General features: G+C 47.2%; 1 protein-coding gene across 1 annotated transcript in view; it reads right to left on the reverse strand.

The window, feature by feature from the left end:
* The window catches only part of GALNT17 (polypeptide N-acetylgalactosaminyltransferase 17), a 169,846-nt gene that overhangs the window by 12,918 nt on the left and 135,932 nt on the right, over positions 1 to 20,996 (reverse strand). Inside the window, exon 7 of the mRNA XM_088530133.1 lies at positions 1,523 to 1,708. Within this exon, the coding sequence (XP_088386259.1) occupies positions 1,523 to 1,708 (186 nt within the window). The remainder of the gene's footprint in view (positions 1 to 1,522; positions 1,709 to 20,996) is intronic.

Genomic DNA, 20,996 nt, shown 5'->3' on the forward strand with positions numbered 1-20,996 from the left:
AAAAGAAATTCAAGGCACAGTGCAACCGCTTTTATTCCTTTCCACAGGTATCTGGACTCCTATGCCTTTTTTAGCTCATGCTCTTGTCTTCTCCAGTGATCGTTAAATAGAGCTAGGAAAGCAATTTTCCATTACAACACCTGTAATGATCTTCTAATGAATTATTCACTCTGCTTTAGAGAAGACACCACTTTAATGCATTACTGCTCACTCATAGGTAGAAGTAAATATGATTCAGTGCAGATAGGCTGGACGGTCTCAAATCTGAAGGGGTGAAACGGGATGGTGAGCTAAGCTGGTCCATGAAGCACTCGCAGCTTGAGATACACAGAGCACGGACACAGGGCATGGCTTCTGCTTCGTTTTGTATATGACGGCATCGCAAAATAATTCAAGGCACTTTCGTATCTCACTGCAAGGTAACACTTGTCAAACAAGGCTTCTCTAAAACTAAATCCCCACAATTTTCCTGATAAGAGCTGTATCAACAGCATGTCGGTTTTTGTTTTTTTTTTTTCCTTTTTTTGGCTGACAGGGATCCATTTCTCCAGACCCATCTCCAGCATGGAAGCCACATGATGCTTCTTCTTCGAGATTCCACAGGACCTGCAACTTCAGGTTTAATTTTAATCCCTTTGTGCTGTCCAAGAAAACTTTTCCTTAGTAGAAACGTAGCACCTCACCTCCAAACCCAGATCAGTCGAGAGACCGGGTCTAAGCTGGGTATTGCACTCCCAAGCCCTGGGAAGTCAGGACACGCTCTCGGGCTTTGTTATTTGAACGCAGCCCAAGAGCGAAGTCCTTGGATCTGTGTGAAGTCCTCCTGCAGCTTAGGGAGCTTTGCACAGAAGTCCAGGGGAGCACCTAGAGATCCAGTTGCAGGGTTTGGCCCTTGGGCAAGGTCAGCCTGCCTGGAGTGCAGGAACTCACAGTAAGATGCACCATGTTGCTACAAGGAAGGATTCAGGTGAAAAATGAGATGCCAAATCTAAGAAAGTCTAAACATTTCTATATGAAAATACATATAAGCCACAAAGCTACCCAACCCCTGTTTTTCTAGAGCAACAGCTTTGGAATGTGATCTTATTTTGTGAGCTGCTGTCTTCCTCTACCTCTCCTTCCAAGGATGGTTTCTACCTACCAGAGGTGCCAGAAAAAGAAATAAAGCTCATTTACTACTTTCGGCATCGTTAGCAATTTTCTGTCAATGAGTTTTACAAAAAGCCTCTGTCTGCAGAGCAGGGCAGGCTCATGGGCTGTAAACAGTGAACGGGGGGATAAGCACTCTGCAGTATAGGTTGAATCTTTAGAAATGATGCAAAACCCAGGGATTCAACCCAAGTCTGTGGTCTTTGGCAGCCTCTCCATCAAAGCCATGAGCTGGACTGACTTCCCAGCTCAGCATCTGACCATCTGACTGATATTTCAGGCTCTCTTTCACACTGAGGGGAAACTAAATGCTTCATAATTTAAGCTCTCAACCCAAAGGAAAGAGGAGGAGAAGGCGGCGCCAGGGCCGTACCTCCAGCGGCAGGTTCCACGCGATGTAGACGTGCGATTTGTAATCGTCCATCCAGACCTCGGCGACGCGCAGGGCGTTGCGCTTGGTGTAGAACCCGATGTTGTTGTTGTAGGGCTTCTTCTTGCGCTCGATGTGGGCCACCCTCGAGCAGGGCAGCACCTCCATGCTGCCCCCGCACAGCCACACCTGGAAGGCAACAGGACAGCACGGGCATCACTCACCAAGCGAGGTTTGACACGAGCTGAGATGGATCAGGATGAATTAAAGGGAGGCAAATGGTGGGCTCTGAGGTGTCTGTGACACGCTGACAAAAGGCACCATCAGCAGCACCGGGTGGCCAGATTGCCCTCACTCCAGCCATCCACAATAACAGCAAGTCACACGCATGGAAAATTTAACTAGTGCTCACAGCGAAACACATATTGGCTTTAGTGGGTCAGGACTCCATCCAGCACCTGATATTAATGTTTCACAGGCTTGGGTGCTGAGTTTACAGAGATGTTTCTCCTAATTAAAAAGGATTAGCAACAGGAATATTGGAAACAATTGCAAAATCTTGCTCTGCATAAGGGATGACTCAGTGGAACATATGGCAGGGACAGACTTCTCCCACTTGAAAACATTTGTTCATTATTTTTTCTTTCACATGCTGTTTAAAATTCCCTTAAATCACAGTTTATAAGTTAATAAAATATTTTCAGATCTTCCTGTTATCTCTCAGAAACACAATTTGCATAAAGACGCACCATACCTGAGTTCTTCACTCTCTGCTTGCCTCCACCAAGAAATTATTTATTTCTATTAATAAAGACCTGTACCCAGGGCCGCCAGGCAACTCTGATAAATACATATGCCAAGTAAGCCTAATAATCCCAGCTTCGCCTATTTTGCAGTCTGCTGTTACATTATCATTTTGCACAGTTGTTATAACACCCAGAGTTTCCGGGATCTCTTCCAAGCCCACCACCTTTTATCCCATCTGTGATCCCTAAATTTTAATGGACCCTGTTCAATATGCTCTCCCAGCAGCAGCGTGAGCCGCGCGCTCCCCACCAGGCTGCCTGGAGCCAATTCTGGCCCCTGTCACAGTGCAAAAAACCCCAAATCCCTCCTCGGTCACCTCACTAGAGAGGAACCTGAGAACAGGCCGGGTCTAGCAATGGGCGAGAAACCATTCGGATCCGACCTCTGCTCCTTCCTGCACAAACAGGGTCCAAATCACATGGATGAGACATTTGAAATTAGTTGTTGTAGAAAATGTATCCGTGACAGGCATAAGCTCAGTAACAGCTGGCCATCTTCTTTAATAAAATGATTGATTTTAGCACACGACACGCATTTGCAACGTGTAGGTAAAACAAGGAATAGGGGTATAGCAAGTGCAATTCTCTCCTAGCTGTAATCGTGAAATTCACACTGCTAACACTGACATTACCCCAGTTTATACAAACCCACCTCCTAAAATCAAGGACCCATTTCATTAGGTGCTGCATAAAGACAGCAACAAAAGAAATCCAGTTTCATTCCTGTTCTGCCGTTGGGCCTTTCTCAACACTTTGGATACAAGGTTGAACTCATGGGCACGGTGTCCTTCCTGCTGAGCCTCAATCAGGCACGTGTCTAGCTGGTTTCTCCCAGGAGATCTGCTTGCAAGCAGGCCACACTGTGCCGCAGCGAACAAGCGGTAGATAAGGCAGTTTAAAAACCTAGATTTCTTTTGGAGGAAGTATCCTCAAGGCAACATTTGGACAGCAAACACCCACATCTCATGCCCAATCAGTTTTTTCATTTCTTAATGTTTTGATGGACTTCATCCACTGCCAGTCGGGTCTCCCAAAGCTGGTGTGTGCCTGGTTGGTTCATCATAACCTAAAAGGCTGGTAGAACCACAGGTGGTGCCATCCTGAAAGCTCCCCAGCACCATCTCGGTTTTGTGGGGATTTGTGGGGAATTTGTCCTGATTTGATCCTAATTTCTTCTATAAACTTAAAAGTCTGCACTTAGTTAACATGCCATTTCCCAGGAAGCTTCTCTGCATTGCTAAGGCTGGGACATTGCCTTTCCATGTTTTATTTAAATAACTCACGTGGTTTTATACTAGACACCTTCAATTTTTTTGAGCGTCTGTACTAAGTATCTGGAAATACACACACCGTGATAAACTGGGAAGAAAGTGTGTTGGATCTTGTGCAAAAGCATTGATTCCATACTTATCCACGAGGCAAGTCCAGAGAGATCAATACAAATGTAATTTAAAAAGGCAACAACACTGCGAAAGAACCAATTTGTATCTCCTAAACAAATCCTAAATTACCTTTGTAAGGGAAAAAAAAATCTAATAGCCTTTACAAGGTATTTATATTCTACCAGAAACAACAGGAGCAAATAAAACTATTATATGGGAAATAGTCAAGTCTGTCTTGTACAGATGAGTAAAGTATGACCGCAGGAAGAAGTCACTTACACCTGTGTGATCCACCAATGACTTTCAGTTCCTGCTGGCAAGAACCATGTATGGATGGTTCCACCAAAAGGGTTCAGTGAAACAGGACCCAACAGGACCAGTGCACCCAAGAGTGTACGAAGCATGGGATAACCTTCATCTTGCTGTGAACATCACTGAGAAACACCCCAGACTTGGTTTGCTTGGCTCCAGCATGAACGAGCTCTGAGCCGCTGCAAGGACTCACGAGGCTATACACCTTTTCTCCAAGTAGGCTGGAAGTCATTGCTTTCCTGATGTTCTGAACACGCGTGTGAAGTGCTGCCAGACAGAGGGACACCTCCAATGCCACCATGCCAGGAAAAAACGAGCAGTTATCACCCATGTGCTGAGCCACGCAAGTGCTCTAAAGACAAGTAGTACCCAGCCACCAGCAAGGACTCCCTTTGCCAATGGAGCAAGCGCCAAAGGAGGAGGTCAGCAGCTGCACCTGGGTTGCCAAAGCTCTGTCACACACCAACCTCTGCATCCCAATCATTTTTGTTCACTCGCTGTAGCCAGGGATCACAGCGAGTTGCTCCTGGTGACACAGATGTGGTCACCAGCATTGCCCTACCTGCTGCTGAGTCCCTGCAGTGTCAGCACTGGTTGGGCCCTCAGACCATTAGGACAAGTTTGCACAGCTGAGAATGTCTTTGGGAAGCAACCTTCATTATTTCTCTTTGGAGTGGCCTTCTGTCCCACTAAAAAACTTGAAGGAAGACATGGGCTTCCTGATTTTCCCCATTAATTGTGCAAAACGGAGCCATACTCATAGCAGCCAAACCTACAATCCCTCAAGATATATTTACTGCTGGTAGCTGCACTACCTGGATAGTTAGTCCAGCACAGCCTTTCTACTAATTCTTTGGAGAACTGGCTCCATGGCTCAGAAGATGGGCAATCAAGGGCAGCACAATATTAAGACCAATGAGAAAAGCAGGACATTTCAAAGCTATGCTCGTTTTGCCTGCTACTACTACTTGTTGCAAAAGATCAATCACTTCCTAAAATATGCACGGATAGTGCATAAATCCACGCTCCAAGACGCAAGACAGCACATGTATGACAGCAGATTGAAGATGAAGTCACAAATTTCCTGGTTGTTTCCCGACAGAAAGAATCAAACTGCAACACAACTATTAGCTTGCCATTCATCTGCCCGTAACGAGATACAGCACCAAAAATAGAAGCATTTCCCCTCCAGTGAGCAATGTGACTCAATAACTTCTTCTCCATCAGTCTAAGCACAGCAGTAATCAAAAATACACAAAGACATTGGGTTTTATAAATAACCTGTTAATGTCTATTGAAGAAACCGCAGAGAAACAGCTGACAAATCCAGCACCCGGAGAACTTTGATGCATTTCAAAAAAGCTGGGGCCGATTCCTTTGCCTCTTATTTCGTGAGCAGAACGCAACTGCCACCCAGATTCAGCAAGGAAAACCTGCGACTGCTCAAGCAGCGAAACACAGCGGGAGAGCTTGAAACATCCCCAGCAATCCTCCTCCTGCAAACATTTGCTTTCTTGGGGGCAACTTTTACATAGCCTGAGATGACCCAAGATTGTATCAGCCAGCTTCACACGCGGAGCACGATGTTTTCAGCAGCAGGCTAAAGCGATCATGACGTGCACCCAGCGATGTGCATCATGAATTACAGCCCCGCTGCACGGCGCTCCAGGTGCATGCACACCACTGTCAGCGTGCAAGAACTCAACAAAATGCAACAGCAACGTATCCTCCCTCCATCCACCTGAGATGTCCATCTGGATTGCACCCAGGAGAGGTTGTGGAGGCTCTTTCTCTCCAGAGACTCAAAACCCACATGGGCGTCATCAAAGGCAAGCTGCTGTAGGTGACCCTGCTCGTGCAGAGGGGTTGGACTAGATGGTCTCCAAAGATCCTTTCCAACCTCAACCTTCCAACCCTGCCATTGCCCTTCAGGCCTCCACATGCCAAACACAGGAGACGTTTTTAAGTCGCTCCTGCAGCGATGAGCAGTGCTTCATAGTCCTTCCTGCCCCCTGGCAGCCAGAAAGCAAGGACCCACGGCACTGCAAGAGCTGCCCACGGGCAGGCAAGAGCAACCCAGGAGCACCTCGGTGGTGCTGGAGGAAAAACACATCCTGGCACACAGGAACACACATCCTCGCTGGCGGCAAGGGACAGAGACAGGCAGGCTGCTCTCAAACCACAGCATCCAGATGTTCTTCGGTGCCTACAAGAAAGCAGGCTGAGAAGATGTCAATTTAACCCAACCAGCTCCTTCCAGTGGCCACAGAAACTGTCTCCAAAGCACTGAGCCGCCCAGAGCAATTACTCTCAGCCAGCTCCTTTGCCCTGAAAAATACACTGCAACGACCACTTTGCTTTGCTCCTGGGTGCCCAACGTACCCATTACCCCTGAGAAGTGCTAAACACAGTGATCTTTGACACCTATCTGACTTCAAAGAAGCCAGGCTGGCAGGAGGAGGCAGCGGAGGAGGACGCGGCACCAGGAGGGCACTGAAAGCCCGTGCAGCCCCATCTCACCAGCTCCTGCTCCTACCTCTCTGGCAGCAAGATTAAGTGATTAACTGTTACTAGTATATTACTTACTGCTGTATTTTCATCCAAAAACCCTAATAAAGCGGCTCATTCTGCTGGGATGTTAGAACAAGGCACAGTATCTGACTCTTTGCAGCACTTCTTCCCTGCTCCAAGTCTTACCAAGGATTCAGCCTTGCTGTCACTTTTTTTGCCCAAAGTCATGAACCTTTCTCTGCAAAAACCGAGCACTCCATCTGGGAAAAAAACAACCTATTGCCTCCCCTACCCTGACACTGTGCTTCCTTTTCATTTCAATGATATTGCTAATAACAATGATAAAATAAAATAGGGACAGTGGCTATTTTGGGTCCTGAATGTCGTGTTCTCGCTGGGGATGGGAGCGACGTCGGCAGCAAATGCTGCCAGCTCCCATTAAAGGCTCCTGACTTTAGTTGTTTCCAACCTGGCCAAATTGTAACTCTTCAGACTGAAATATATCCCAGAACAGCTCCAGCCTGCCTGCCGTTAATGCAAAGAGACGGGATGTCTAATGGTGTCAGGATGAGTCTGCAAGGAAAACTCTTCAAATCCGAATGTGTCGTGACAGGGAGGAGCTGGAGACAAAGAATATGCTCTGAACTTGCACTGCACAAACTCAAGGCTTTTTCAACCAACAACTTTGTTTCTAAGGTGATTAGCAAAAACATACCTTAATTAGCAACAGATTTCCCATTTAACAGCTTTGCCTTATCTCTCTCCCTGCTCCCCTTTCTCTTAAAAGCAACTTCATAGTTAAGGGAAAAAACACAATTACCCAGGGCAGCTAAAATAATAAGGAACGGATCAGAACAAAGACCTAAACAATATAATTGAGAAGCACTAAAAAAAAGGCAAAAAACTAATCACTTCTCTACGAGCTCCCTCTTACAGCCCCGAGATATGGCATATTTCCAAATTATTCCTTTTCTCAGAAGAAATGATACTTTGCTATATAGGGTCCCGGCCCCACATCCGAAGTGGCTTCGGGCAGCGTAGCAGCAAGAAGGGGGAGAGACGTCACCAACAGCAAGGCGAGTTATCTTATGTGTTGTATCTATACTATATCTATACTATATATGCTATACGTTATAGCTTTGTTTCTAAGAGTCAATTCCAGCAACTGGGAATGCCAATATCTGATGGGAACAAGTAGGAAGAACTGGGCAGGTCAGATCAAAGTGAATTAAAAAGGACATACATAGAGGAAAAAAAGGAAAAACCCCAGATCTTTCTGGGGACATTTCCACTGCAGTGGAACATGATATTTATAATCTCCATACGTGGGTGCAAACACTCCTTGAAAGAGGCTGCATTTCTGCATTTTAATTCGGATACGTGAATTTTCACATATCACGTTGCAAGAGGATTAGAGGGACGCAGAACTTACATAAAAGCAGCAAATGCACCATTTCTGGGGCCAGCTGGAGAGCTGCAGCCGGCCCAGGTGCGGTGCTCACATTTATAACCAGCAGCAGCCAGCTCCGGCACTGAGGGGGCTCAGCAAAACCCTTTCCTTATCGGAAACCCGACCCATCCTGACCACCTCCATCCTCATCACCCAATAAGTTATCTTAAAACCTTAGGGAGGAGAGACTGTGTCCAGGAGCAGAAATGGGAGAAGGATTTTCATGGCTAGATCTATACATTTGCTTTCTTACTAATGAGGCCAAGGAAATACTTCCTCAGAGCATCTGGGCAAAACATCCAGATAATTTGCAATACTTAAATATCACCCCTTTAATATATTATTTTCCCCTCTTACAAAGACTACTTCTCAGGATAGTGAGAAAATGGGATATTTTAAAAAAATACATTTAAAGCAAAACATGTAAAGCAATAGTTTTTTTTTTTTTAATCATTTCTGGCATTCCTTCTGCCACGTTTCATTCTCACAGATGCTATGGCTTTTGGCAGGTTCCTGGCCATGTTGTGCCAGTGACAATAACACCCCCACATGACCACTAGCTTTTACACTGCTACTACTAAATTCATTCCTTGGCTGGTGGCCACTTAAAAATACCCAATAAGAGGTGCACAACCCACACCACAAAACCCTCCCAGGTAACAGTTAAAACTCTTGCTGTGCAAGGAGCGTAAACAGTTTAACATTTGACATATTGGAGATGTTAGAATAAGGCAAGCGCCGTGTCAGTGCAAAGCAGTGATTTCTCTGTGCTGCCACAGTTCAAGGAGAATGATACATATGCACTGTAATTGCATTTGCACAAACTTGAGATTTTTCCAATGAAAAATTTATGCTGTGCTTCTCCAGCAGTCCCAACACAAACTGTTTTAAATAGTGCATCATTCCCAGCTACAATAGGTATTGATTTGACTTTATCACCAACAAAGATAAAATATTAAAGAAGGGGCTTGGCAGGAGGCTATACTTAAAACAACAAGGACAACACAGGCAGGATCAGCTGTAATGACAAGCGTCTAGGTGCTCATAGATCAGAAATGCTTCTAAAATGGAAATTTCCACTTCTCAGTGCACAAGGAATTATGTTTAATTGCTGCAAATTTAAGTATAATAGACTCTACCATACCCGTCTTTTTCATGTCTCCAAAAGTTAATCATAATAATAAAAAAGGGAATAGCATGTGGATTTTACGCTCTCACACCCAAACTCCCAGCCTTTGTGGATGCTGCAGCCCAGGACGGGCACCACGCGCCCTGGCACGCGCGGGGCCGCGCACCCACGGCAGCACCGGGCCGGGCGCCCCGCGCCCCTGCGGCTCCAATCCCCGTCCTCGTAACAGGTTTAGTGCAGAGCTCCTCCATACGCTGATGCCATCTGATCTGTCTTGGCAGCACGACAAGGACCTGATTAGGTTGTAATAGTGTAATGCAAAGATTATTACGGCCTCGTAAAAGCAGAGTGCCTGAAAACATGAGCAACAAGAAGTGAACAGAAGGGGAAGAGCATGCCGAGCCTTCTGCACTGATATCACCGGCGGGATTTGACCCTGAGCCACTCGGAGGTTGATCATTTTGGGGTTTTATTGCCAGCAATGCACCCAAATCACCCTGATCTTATTTCCCTATTACCATCTCTGTCAAAGTCATAAACATAACATCATGGAAATAGTTCAATACAATTCTGATTCTTTTCTTTTTCCTCAAGCAGAAAGACTTCAGAGAAGATTCTCCCCACACTGTTCTTCAGACAAACACGGCTGTGCTTTGGGAAAGGCAGGGGAAGGTGTCAGCTACTGTTTTAAGCAAAAGAGGCAGTGCTGAAATGGAATTATTTATGCAGGGAGAGGCAGGAGCGTGATAGAGCAATTTTGGAGCTGACAGCTCTGAGTTCTTTCCAGGCATCTTAACTCCAGCACATCACGACTGTGGCTTTCGTTAGCTGTAATTACAGCTCTCCTCTCATCAAGAGCCGATGGAGGACGCGATGGAGGGACGTCGCGCTCTCACGGATTCCCACAGATGGATACAATTTGAGGAGGCTCCGTCTGTCCTCCGTGCCACAAATTGAAAAAGAATCATTAATGAGCTTAAAACTAGAACATGCAAATAGATAGGGAATAAATGTGTGTGTCTGTGTGACTTAGCTAAGGCAAATGCCTATAACTGTGTGCAGACAAGTGCAGACACACGGTGTTTTATGCCTTGTCAGTGCTCTAAACCAAACTGACAGCGTTTTCAAAGCGCTCAGACGTTTCTGCTGCAATCACTCTCATTTATTAGGCTTGGAAAGGAGTCTGAACAGCAGCGCTGGAACAAAGCACCAGGTTTCCCTAAGGAGCTCTGCTTTGAGATCTTTGCCCGGGAACAGGTCCCGGCTGCCCGGCGCTGGCTGCAGCAGCACCAAGGGGGACGCTCCTCTGCCAGGAGGTTTCCAAGCCCATGCGCAGTGTCTCCTTAGACCCTTTCCTGGGAAAAATACTCTGTTCTGGATCTCATGGCTGTTTTAGCAGATCTGATGTCGGACAAGAGGAAATGCTGAGAACTCATGCCCTGGTGCAAGACCTCTTTTCTTGGTCCTACCGAAAACCAGAACGATGCCACGTTTCTGTCGACATCCCAGCGCTCCTTTAGCCCACGGGAGCCCAGAAAAGGCAAGCGACGCTCGGAAACAAGACGTGGTCTGGCCTAGACAGGAGCAAGGGCTGCTCCTTTCCCCAGCACGGGCACCCTGGGGCTCTGCCCCATACGCTGCCCCTCGCGGGACCAAGTCCGCCGGGGGCAGCCTCGACGTGCGCAACTTTAAATGTTAAGAAGGGACCGAAGCAGATGCTTGGGGACCAGGGCGGCTCTGTCACGTTCTTGCCACTCACGCTGCCATCTGCTTATTTTCCACGGCTGTGCTAGAATCCCCTCTTCAGCGGAGACGTCTTGCACTTTAAAATAACGAATCCTCTGAAACTCAACGGTTTAAAGTCCAAGTGATCGCTGTGGCTCGGAAGCAGTCGTCAGCAAAACCGCTGGTAACCGACTGACACGGGCAGAATTCAATTCAGCTAAAGAACTATTTAAATATTGCAATACGTGGTGGGGTAAAAGCACTAAGGGCTCTCCAAGACCAACAGTCTTTTAACAGGCGCTCACCTGAACAGCGGCAGCCACGTCACCCGCTGAGCACCGCGGCTCCGGGGAGGCCACCTCACGAAGCGCCTCCCTTCAGGACAGGAAAAGCAGCTGAGCTGGACCGGTGATTCCATCGTTGGATGCCCCGGCTTTGGCAGCAGTGGTTCGGGCCGTTGCTGCTTGATCTAGCCATGAAACTCTCCGAAACCATCAAATGACACTGGTAGCTCTCCATCTGGATTTGCATTTTCCTCTTCTGAGGCTTCCTGAACACGCGACCAAGGCTCATAACCACTGTCAGATTTGGGGTAGACAGACACCACCGGATGTCCTTGATGCTGACATACACTAAACGCACAGTAACCGGCTCCAGAGGACCTGAAGGAGCTCCAAGCAGGGGAGAATTCAAGCCCTCAGCTCTCAGACCAACTCACACCGTCTTCATCAGAGCTGAGATTTCAGCCTATCTCTGCAAGAAGCCACAGCAGTAGCTTTTCACCACACGCATGTTTTTTTTTTCCCTTTAAATCCACATCTTAAGACCATTCATGGGGCTTTAGATAGGAGTATCATGCACAGATTGGCATGTCTTACGCCTTCCACATTACAAAGGGTCTCATGTTGTTGGCAGGGAACACAGAAATGAAGCCAGGGGTTCCCAGCTGGAATTTCTTTACCACAAGCTTCTGATCCCTATCAGTGGCGAACTCAGAGAGCTGGATTATTCATAATAATTAAGGATTCACAGGGTGCCCACAAAAATCCTTCCCCCTAAAACCACCTCAATGGAAAACAGCAAAGGCAGCCTCTATTCGCCAGCACGCTGGTTAGGGTTACCCAGCTCCCTTGAACCAAAGGGCTTTTGGTCACTGCGCCGCGACTGCAACGGGGAGCCCTCGTGTCCCACGGCCGGGACAAGCGACCGCCTTCCCCAGCGGCACAGAAACACGTGGCGCTCTCCCGGCATGACCCAGGCACGATGTGGCTGCCTCGGTGCACAAAGGCAGCACAAGCTGCTCCACGAGGATGTTACTTTGATCACCCTTCCCAAGAGAGGCTCGTCGGGTCTCCGTGCTGTTGGAGCACGTGGCCGTTGCTTTCAGTGCTGGCTGAAGGTTAAGCTACGCCAGGAAAGAAGGTCACTGCAAATCAGTAGGGCTGCTCTTAGTGTTCATGCGGGAGCTTTATTCAAAACATAAAGCACACATGGTCAATGAGGCACTCATATTTTTGTTTATGCATATGAATAAAGCTGCAAAAACCCAATTTTCGCCTGCAAAAATACACATAAAAAAATCCTGGATTATGCCAGGGGGCAGAGGGGCAATGGAAGTTGTACCCAGTCGGCCCCTGTGCCATGAGCTGGTTGGGTGCATGGCTGCAAGCTGTGCAGCTCCCACTGAGCTGCCTTCTCCCTCCTGCATGCACCCTACAAAACCTCTGTAACATCTGCACCACCATGAACAGCAGAACTTCCCCTTACGCAGCCCCACACAGCCACAGTGCAGAAGAACAGGAGCCCGTTAGACCCGGAGTAACGAGAGACTGGAGAGCATCCACCCTCCATCCCCAACCGGGCACAGTCCTGAGGCACCAGATTCAACTTGGAAGCTAGACCGGCCTTGAGCAGGACACAGCACTGGGACCCTCCAAAGGTTCCTTCCAGCCCAAATCATATTACAGTTCCTCTACTGAGGGGCTTCAGTCAGATGCTCAAAGGGGAGCATATCATGGGGCTATCTTAGAGATAAGGTATGAAACACTGTCTCGGTGCTTCTACTGCTGAGTTATTTCTGTGCTATCTACCTTTGTTCTCTCCTACGACTTGTGTTGTCTGAGATACAGCCTTATGCAGAGAGAGGCATTACAACGGCTGTGGGTGGCTCCTGCTGCCACTGCAGGCTAACCTCAGTTGGCGTCCCGTGAAAACACTGCAATATAAGGAATCATCATTTTGTGCAGTAGGACTCTCTGAACCATCCACTATTGTGGTTTTCAAGCCTTTCTGACCTCTGAGTGCTTTGAAATTTTTCCAGTTGAGATGGAGACCCCTTCACAATTTTCTCAAAATTAGATTGTCATTCAGCATATGACAAGACCTTATTTTTCTTGCACTGCTCACAGATACTTTAAAACAATTTCCAGACAGCCAGTGCCCACAGATCCCAGGTTGTGTCACTCAGCATAGGACAAGACCTTGCTCTATTTACACTGCTCACAGATACTTTAAAATAATTCCCAGACATCTGGTGCCCACAGATCCCAGATTGAAGAAGACCAACTTAGTCTAAGGTGCATTTCTTAGACCAAGGAGGAGACGAGAGCACCGACCATGTGGTTCAACCTAAGGCAGGCAACCAAGTATCTTCGATTACTTACACACAGCCACCCTTTAAACAGCTAAAGAGGGGTAAGATTCAGGATACATACTTTTTTCTCTCCACGTCATAAGTATCGCATGGGGATCTTATCTGCAGCTGGAGTCTCTAAGAGGAACATGTTGGTGGACAAGCAAGTCCAGGAGCTCTTGAAAGGTCAGCTACTTATCTGCTTCAGCTGCTCAAAGACCTTCAGTAAAAGCTCCACAAAAAAAGCCCACAAATGCATAAACATTGTTTAAGAACTTCTAATACCCATTGGCTCCTATTTTTAGATTACGTTCCTTTCCAAATGCACTACTCAACTCCTCAAAACACAAAAAGAAAATTCCACCACTGCAGAAAAATGCCCCCAATCCCTCAAAAAAAGACATTGTGAACCTGCTTAGTGGCAGCATGTTTCATTCAACACCATGCAATTTTAGGACTGCATTTTAATAACGAGAGCACTGTCCTTATCCATTCTGCCCCTGACTTCCCTTGTCCTTGATTTGACAATTAGAAATAACTGCAGTGGAAGCGACACAATTCTACAAGGCTGGTTTCAAACAGACTGTCACCTGAATAGCTATTAGAGAGCAATAACGAGAGCTCATAACGATTTTTTCCCCAATGAAGCATGTAGATGAAAACAAAGAATGCTTTTATTTATGTGCACACATACTTATGTACACACACTCGGATATTTTATTCTAACACGAAGAAACCAATTATCATTTTCTGCAACTGAGAGCCTCAAAAAGCACCAGAAGTATGAAGTATGAAAATGGTGATTATATTCTAATCAGACATTTCCACAGAGAATATTTATGTTTTTTCAGCTGAAGCCTGGAACGGCACAGAAAACATCACTTTCTGTAGCAATTCGTCTTCAAGTCAAAATTGCTGTTTTCCATCTCTGCCAGAATTAGGCTGCCTTTAGGTTCCCATGCAGTGGTAGCCACCTCCCACCCATGGGCAGATCCCACTGTTGTCCATAACGATCCACCTTTGGATCCCTCCCAGAAGCGTTATGAAAGCGAGCTCCAAAGAAGGGTTTGGCGGGAGAACCAGCAGCACAAGGAAGACTGAGCATCTCCAACAGGACACCCTGAGCACAACCACCACATCCCATGGCCTGACCACTCCTTGACGTTCCCTTTGCCAATGCCTCCACCAAACACTTCAGAGACATCCTTATAAACTGGACTAAGACTTGTCTCTCCTAGAGCAATTGTGGGCTCTGTCACTCTCACAGTAAAGAAGTTCTTCCTCACACGGAGATGGAACTTCCCCTGTTTCAATGATCATACACATCATGATGTCCATCTTACCCCTGGCGACCTGTACTTCCATTTCCCAGCTCTCTCCAACTAACCTGCCCCAAGACATTGCTTGAGGAGGGCTCTGGTGCCACTGAAGCTCCACAGGCTCTACGGGATGCAAGACCACCTTAGGATACAGGGAAGTCCCCCTTGGTCTTGTGAAACTGGCTACATTCAGTTTGATTTGGCACCAGCAAACAAGGAAGAGAGAAGAGGGCAGAAAAAATCACATTTTTTAGGTTTCAGTTAGAACATTGCCCTCACGAAGGAGACTTGATCTCTCTGTAAAATGATTATTTGCTTTTCTTCAGCTTTCCAGAGAGGTGGAAAAGCTCAGGAGTGTTGCTGAGCGTAAGCTGGCCTGGGGGCTCCACTCCTCCCCAGCAGCCCTGCTACACAAGGCCACGGCAGCTCTGCAATCGCTTGGCAACAGTGTTTTTTCATGGTACTACACATCTGTGCTCTGGACTCCGTGCCCTGTGGGAGAGCCATTTCCTACATCCCTTCTCCTTCCAGCAGCCCCAAGTATGGGGCGGGCTGGATGGAGGAGCCGGGGAAGGAAGCCAGGCTCCTACAGAGCAGTGAATTGCACCCCTGTCCCGCAGTTACAGCCAGCCAGCAGCAAGTCCTGGAAAGACTCCGACTTCTTTCATATAAGCAGCTTTCTTCCAAGAAGACAGAAAATCCTACACAGGCCGGCTGATGCAGCCAGGCTGTCACTCAGTGCTACAACAGCTCCTCCAAGCCAGCTGAGCAGACACGACGAGCACAGTTTCAGGAAAAGCGGATGAAGAGTGAGAGTTTCCAAGCATCTGGAGGCAAGGCAGACGCAGCAAAGTACAAGTGAGGACACGGAGAGGGCAGGGGACACAGACGGACCAGGAAGGTGGTGAACGTGCGGGTGCGGCGGTACAGCACAGAGTCCTGCCGCCCTCAGCCACGCTCTGCCGCCACAGCGAAGCAGAGCCGGCTCGGACGGGAGGTTCCACAGAGGGTGTGTGGCCACACAGGCCTCCTGCACAGCCCTGGTCACCACGGGGCAACCAGGCTGAGCTGCCATGCAACCCATGCACACGAGTGTGGTGGGACCAGCACCCAGAGGGTGCCCACCACTTCTTTTTGGACTAGGCCAGAAACCCATCAAAAATTTTCTAAATCTGTTGACCATCACCGGTTACCTGCAGTCCTGGCACACTATGGATGGAAAAGGCAAGAGGACCTTTTCTGTAGGGCTGCCTGGTGGCGTGTGGAGCTCCGTACAGCTTCAAAGAGAGGGACAAGGGCAAGTGCAAGCACCCAGCCAGGCCAGACTGCTCCCAGGTATTTTGGCTTGAGAGACTGGAAAAGGTGGGTGGCACTCTGGAGCCCTGCTCAAGCTTCACCCCCATGTCTTCCAGGCACTGACAGTCACCTACACAACTTGAGCTAGATTTCATTAAATCAAGATTAAAAGAAATTCCTCCACAGACAAAATTATAGAAGAGAAAATGTCTCATTTCAATTTTTGCTTCCAAATATGAAATCTCCTATTCAAGGGTGCAGCAGCACTAATAACATTTCTGCTTAAGCAGTTACATCTACTTTATTCCTTTTAAATTCATCACAGAGGCTTCAAAAGCCAGAAGAAGAACAGCAGAGGACACATTTCTACAGAACAGAGCTACGGCCCCCGTGCACGGCTTCGCTCCAGGAAACTCTACTGCACCACGAACCCAAGTGATACACGGTGAAGCGCGCTGCTCTGCTCCTAGACTTCTAGCCTATAGGCTAAAATTCAGTGTGTGAATTCAGCCTATAAAGGTCTGGTTACAGCTGAAAACAAAGTATTTAACCTTTTTTAACTCCTCAAGCTTCAGAATACAGTTTTCAGTGAGATTCAGACAAAAAGGAAACACAGCATTTCAAGATAACAGATTAAGTGCCATTTAAACTTCAACAGAACAGAGTATTTCTTTTTTTTTTTCTTCTGAACTAAGCTCAAAATTCATAATAAATTATAATACCAAAGTTATGATTGGAACAAAATCTCAGATTTAGCAAACCAAAACATTCTCATCAGTTAAAATAGTTTTTTAACTTCACTTTTGGAAATAATTCAGATTTTTTTTAATGGATGTCAAATACCAAGTGGAAATTAATGAGTTTTGGAAACTGGAATTTATAAAGCAAACAATTTGAGGGGAAAGAAAAAAAAAAGACAATAAACAATGCTACATCTGGGAATCACAATGACTCAGTTTCTTCTCATAAGTTCATTTGCTTAGATATCAACACCAATTGCTATTATTTGACTGATTCACTAGTGTTCTTAATTATGCTGAGTTTAACAAACGCAGCAGTGCTTTTTCCATAAAAATACAAAAAGCCAGAAGAGATCGAAAATAAAAAAACATAAAATCAAAATGTTCCACCTCGAAGTGTTCCAAAGTGCTGTCACTGTAATGAGCAAACTGTGCTGCACATTAAGCACAGTTATATACATCACACTGGAGCAGAGGAAAAACCCGTTGGGCCGTTCATGTCCTTGCTATTGCTTTTGATACTCTAGATTGGATATCTGGTGATCTCCTCTAGTGTGACTGGCATTTCTGTGGATTTTTACCTTTCCATCCAGCAATTCCCACCTATTTTGGAATAACCAGCTCCTTGCTGAAAGCACCACCGCGGAGCATCTACATTCATTCCTACCTGTCCAGCTCAGGCTCTGCAGTCACCTAAGCCTTCGGCATTGCCAAGGGACACCGGACATGTCCCCGCACAGGGGATGAGCATCGCAGCTACAAGGAGGTGCCGTTTGCTCGTGTTACACAGTATCCCAATGATGATAGGGTTTGGTGTGCATTCACAAAGCATATAACTTCCTGTGTTCTCCTGCCTGTGCTGGTTTGGGTGCTTTTAAATGCTGTTAGAGCTCTTTAGAGATTCATGTCATTCCACAGCCTGCAATGAGAACCCGTAGCCAAAGCACAGAGCTTGCCGCTGGCTCCTAATCTCCTTGTAATTAGTTGGAGATAAGATTCCTTCAAGAGAGGGGTGACTCAACTCAGCTCTCCTGGAGACCTGCACACTCGGCTCTTCTCCAACATCCACTTGCTATGGGACAACCTGGAGAAATGACAAAGGCAGCTGGGGCCAACCACTGCCTGAAATCTCCTCCCTCTGAGGAGCCAGAGCCCCAGGGCGGCCAGATAACAGGAACCCTGTTGCCTCAAAAATATTGAATTTGGGCAAATTCCTCTCCGGCTCAGCTTGCGATGGCACTGGCTTTGCTGGCACGCCGGGAGCTCTTGCACACCACGATCGCCGAGAGACGCCAAAGCCAACAGCCCGAGCCAGCACCAAAGCACTCAGCCAGCAGGGTCGGTGGCAAGCGATGTGGGCAGAGACGCTTGGTTTTATTCCCAGATCTGTAAAAAAACAAAACAACAAAAACCAAAAAACCCTCTTCAAATCAGCTAATAGCAGCTGTTAAGCAAATATGGGGTTTCAAGGTAGCAATTAATTTGCGAGTTGCCAAGGGCTGCACCCCATGCTCTTCACAGAGCAACAGTCGAGCCCGATTTCTGCCCTTCTGAAAGGCAGAACAACTGCTTACAACGACAAAGCAGCTGCAGTTTGACTTTTGAGAGATTCATAGCACACAGCTTTTGATCAAAACATATCGCTGTATTTTGTTTCCACACTAGTAGTGTTCCTCTCTTCATGCTTCCCAAATCCAAACAAAGATCCAACGTTTTCACACACCAGAAAAGGAAAGGAAAGCTGCAACCCGTTCCCCTGCTGATCTTCCTCCCTCTCTCCAAAAAGAAAGCACTGAAAGTTGACACATCAAATACTTTCACAACCAGCTTAGAGTGTTCTTTGGCATCATCCTTAAGACTAACGCCGTTCATCTTCGCAGGCCAGGGGATGGGGAAGCAATTGAGACCTGGCAGTGGCTGGAGGCTCTCACCCAAATCTGGGACAAATTATCCCAGCACACAAGCTGCAAAGTGCAGCAGCCACCATTCCGACACCGTTCAGTCATGGCTACAGCTGGGAGTGCAGACCTGATGTCTACATGTGGACCTAAATTTGATTTAACAACATAAACTCAGAACTTCAGTCCTGAATGTACCAGTTTGCAAAGCATGAAGCGATCAAGCCAGCTACCCTAACGCGCATGACTGTGCGGCCTCCCTAAAATTCATGGCTAATTCTCAGCTATTTCTGCTATAACTCCACTTATTCACTCTCCTGCATTAAACTAAGGCAGGAAAGAGGAGTTTTTATGGGGGGACATCTCCCCTCCCAGGCTTTGCACAGTTAAGTCTCCAATCCCAGCTCATCTACGCTTTTCCGTGCTCACGTGGGAAGACAGGCACCTCCGCGAGGAGCGTCACCCCACCGACGTCAGGGCAGGATGAATCATCCCTCAAAGCACTCGTCTCCCTCCGCTCTGCAGCAATAGGCCAGACATTTGGCTAGACACTGCCAGGCACTTCCAGAGGGGCGAGATGAATTGCACATAGCTCATCGCGGGCGACGTTATTTAGGAGGCGCTTTGTTCAGGGCTGGCCTCTCCCACCTTCTCAGCTCTCCGGAGCCGAGTGTGCACCTCCCTGCAACGACATATTGTAGGCCTAAGGCAATGCCCACTTAAATCAACGAAAAAAATTCCCATTAACTTCACGAGACGTTGAATAAGGACTAAAGCATCCAGTCCGCCAGGAAGAAGCTGCAAGCTGTTATGAGGTCCTCATTACACAGAATAAGCAGACTATTAAAAAGAAAAATCTTCTGAAGCCTGTCAAAGCTCCAATTTTTCTTTCAAAAAGGCAAAGGAGACAACATCTTGTACAGACCCTTCTGCTCCTTGGAAACCCATATCCAAACCTCTCTTATTTTCCAAATCGCTTTCAAAAGCAGTGATTCACTGGACAAAGTTCTAACCATAAGTTATATATAAGCTCCAGTTCATTTGTTTAGTCACAAGAAGAGAGGTCTGTAGTCCCAACTGGCCATCTGGGCTTCCTTCACCACTGATGGAGAGAAACGGGCACCAACAGAGGAGTCTCTCCCTGGCGCCAAATCAGCAAGAGTGCCCAGCTCTCCACCAGGGCTACTGGCTGGACTGTTCACCGGGATAAAACGCCGACTTCTACAGGGCTTCTCATTGCGGAGAAACAAAACTCCCTTGCAGCGATGCTGTGTGACAGGAGGGGCTTCTTGCGGTGGCTGTAAGAGGGAGGAACTTGGCACATGGTCCCCTGATATCTGAACTACAGGGACAGTGCAAATCACTGCACAAATCCAGGCCCCATGAGATTCTCACGGTCATGGCCAGAGCCAGCCAAATGATTACAGGCTTCGGTGCTCATCTGCGCAATTGTTACAGCATTAAAAAGAAAAGAAACAGAGGTCAAAAAATCTATAAATCAGCAGGAAAGAGGCAGGCTAACATTTGAAGAAAAACATCTTTGAAAACTGAGGCTGTGACTCACTTGAAGATCACAAGAAGTAGTAGGAACTGGGATAACTGGTGAATAAATTGCCTTAAGAAATGAGCCCTGAGTCTTACGGGCTGAACTCTTAATCCTTGATTCATGTTCCTGGACAGCTCCCTTTTGCACTACCTCACTGAAGGCCCTTGGCTGAATTCTGCAGCTGAGATGGGCAAATTCAGCGACAACCTGGGGAGCTCCTTGCTCCAAGCACTTCTCGAGGCAAGGGCCTATTGCAGCAAAGGAGGAGCTGATGACCCGGAGCTGAGCAGAACTGGCTCGGCCTCACGCCAGTTCATTCCAGCTCCTAAACCTACTGGCTTCAAACCACGGTAAAGCAGCCTGGCCAAAAAGCTCATTCCTGGAGGCTTCTTCTGTTGCCATCTGCAAATCATTACAGCTGCTCCATAAAAATAATTAAGTGCAAATGGCTACAAAGGACGGGGAAGAAATTCCTTAACTCCTTCCAACAGGATTTTTACCAAAGGCCTAAAAGGAGAAGACCCAGGTGCAGCAATGGTGAACACATCCTGCTGGGGTAACAGATCCTGAGCACAGGAGAGCCCGTGCTCCCTGCACCTTGCTGCAAGCAGCCTACATGCACGCGGCCAACCCCACGTGCTGCTCTCAAAGCACTGACCAAAACCAGCTTTGGAGGCCCCTTCCGAAGCCAAGCAGCAAAGTGCATGGCCGCTCTGAGTCTTTTGACATGA

The sequence above is a fragment of the Tinamus guttatus genome, unplaced genomic scaffold (genome assembly GCF_059628265.1).
Source record: "Tinamus guttatus ecotype Peru unplaced genomic scaffold, ASM5962826v1 Tinamus_guttatus_pri_ptg000356l, whole genome shotgun sequence".
Lineage (NCBI taxonomy): Eukaryota > Metazoa > Chordata > Aves > Tinamiformes > Tinamidae > Tinamus > Tinamus guttatus.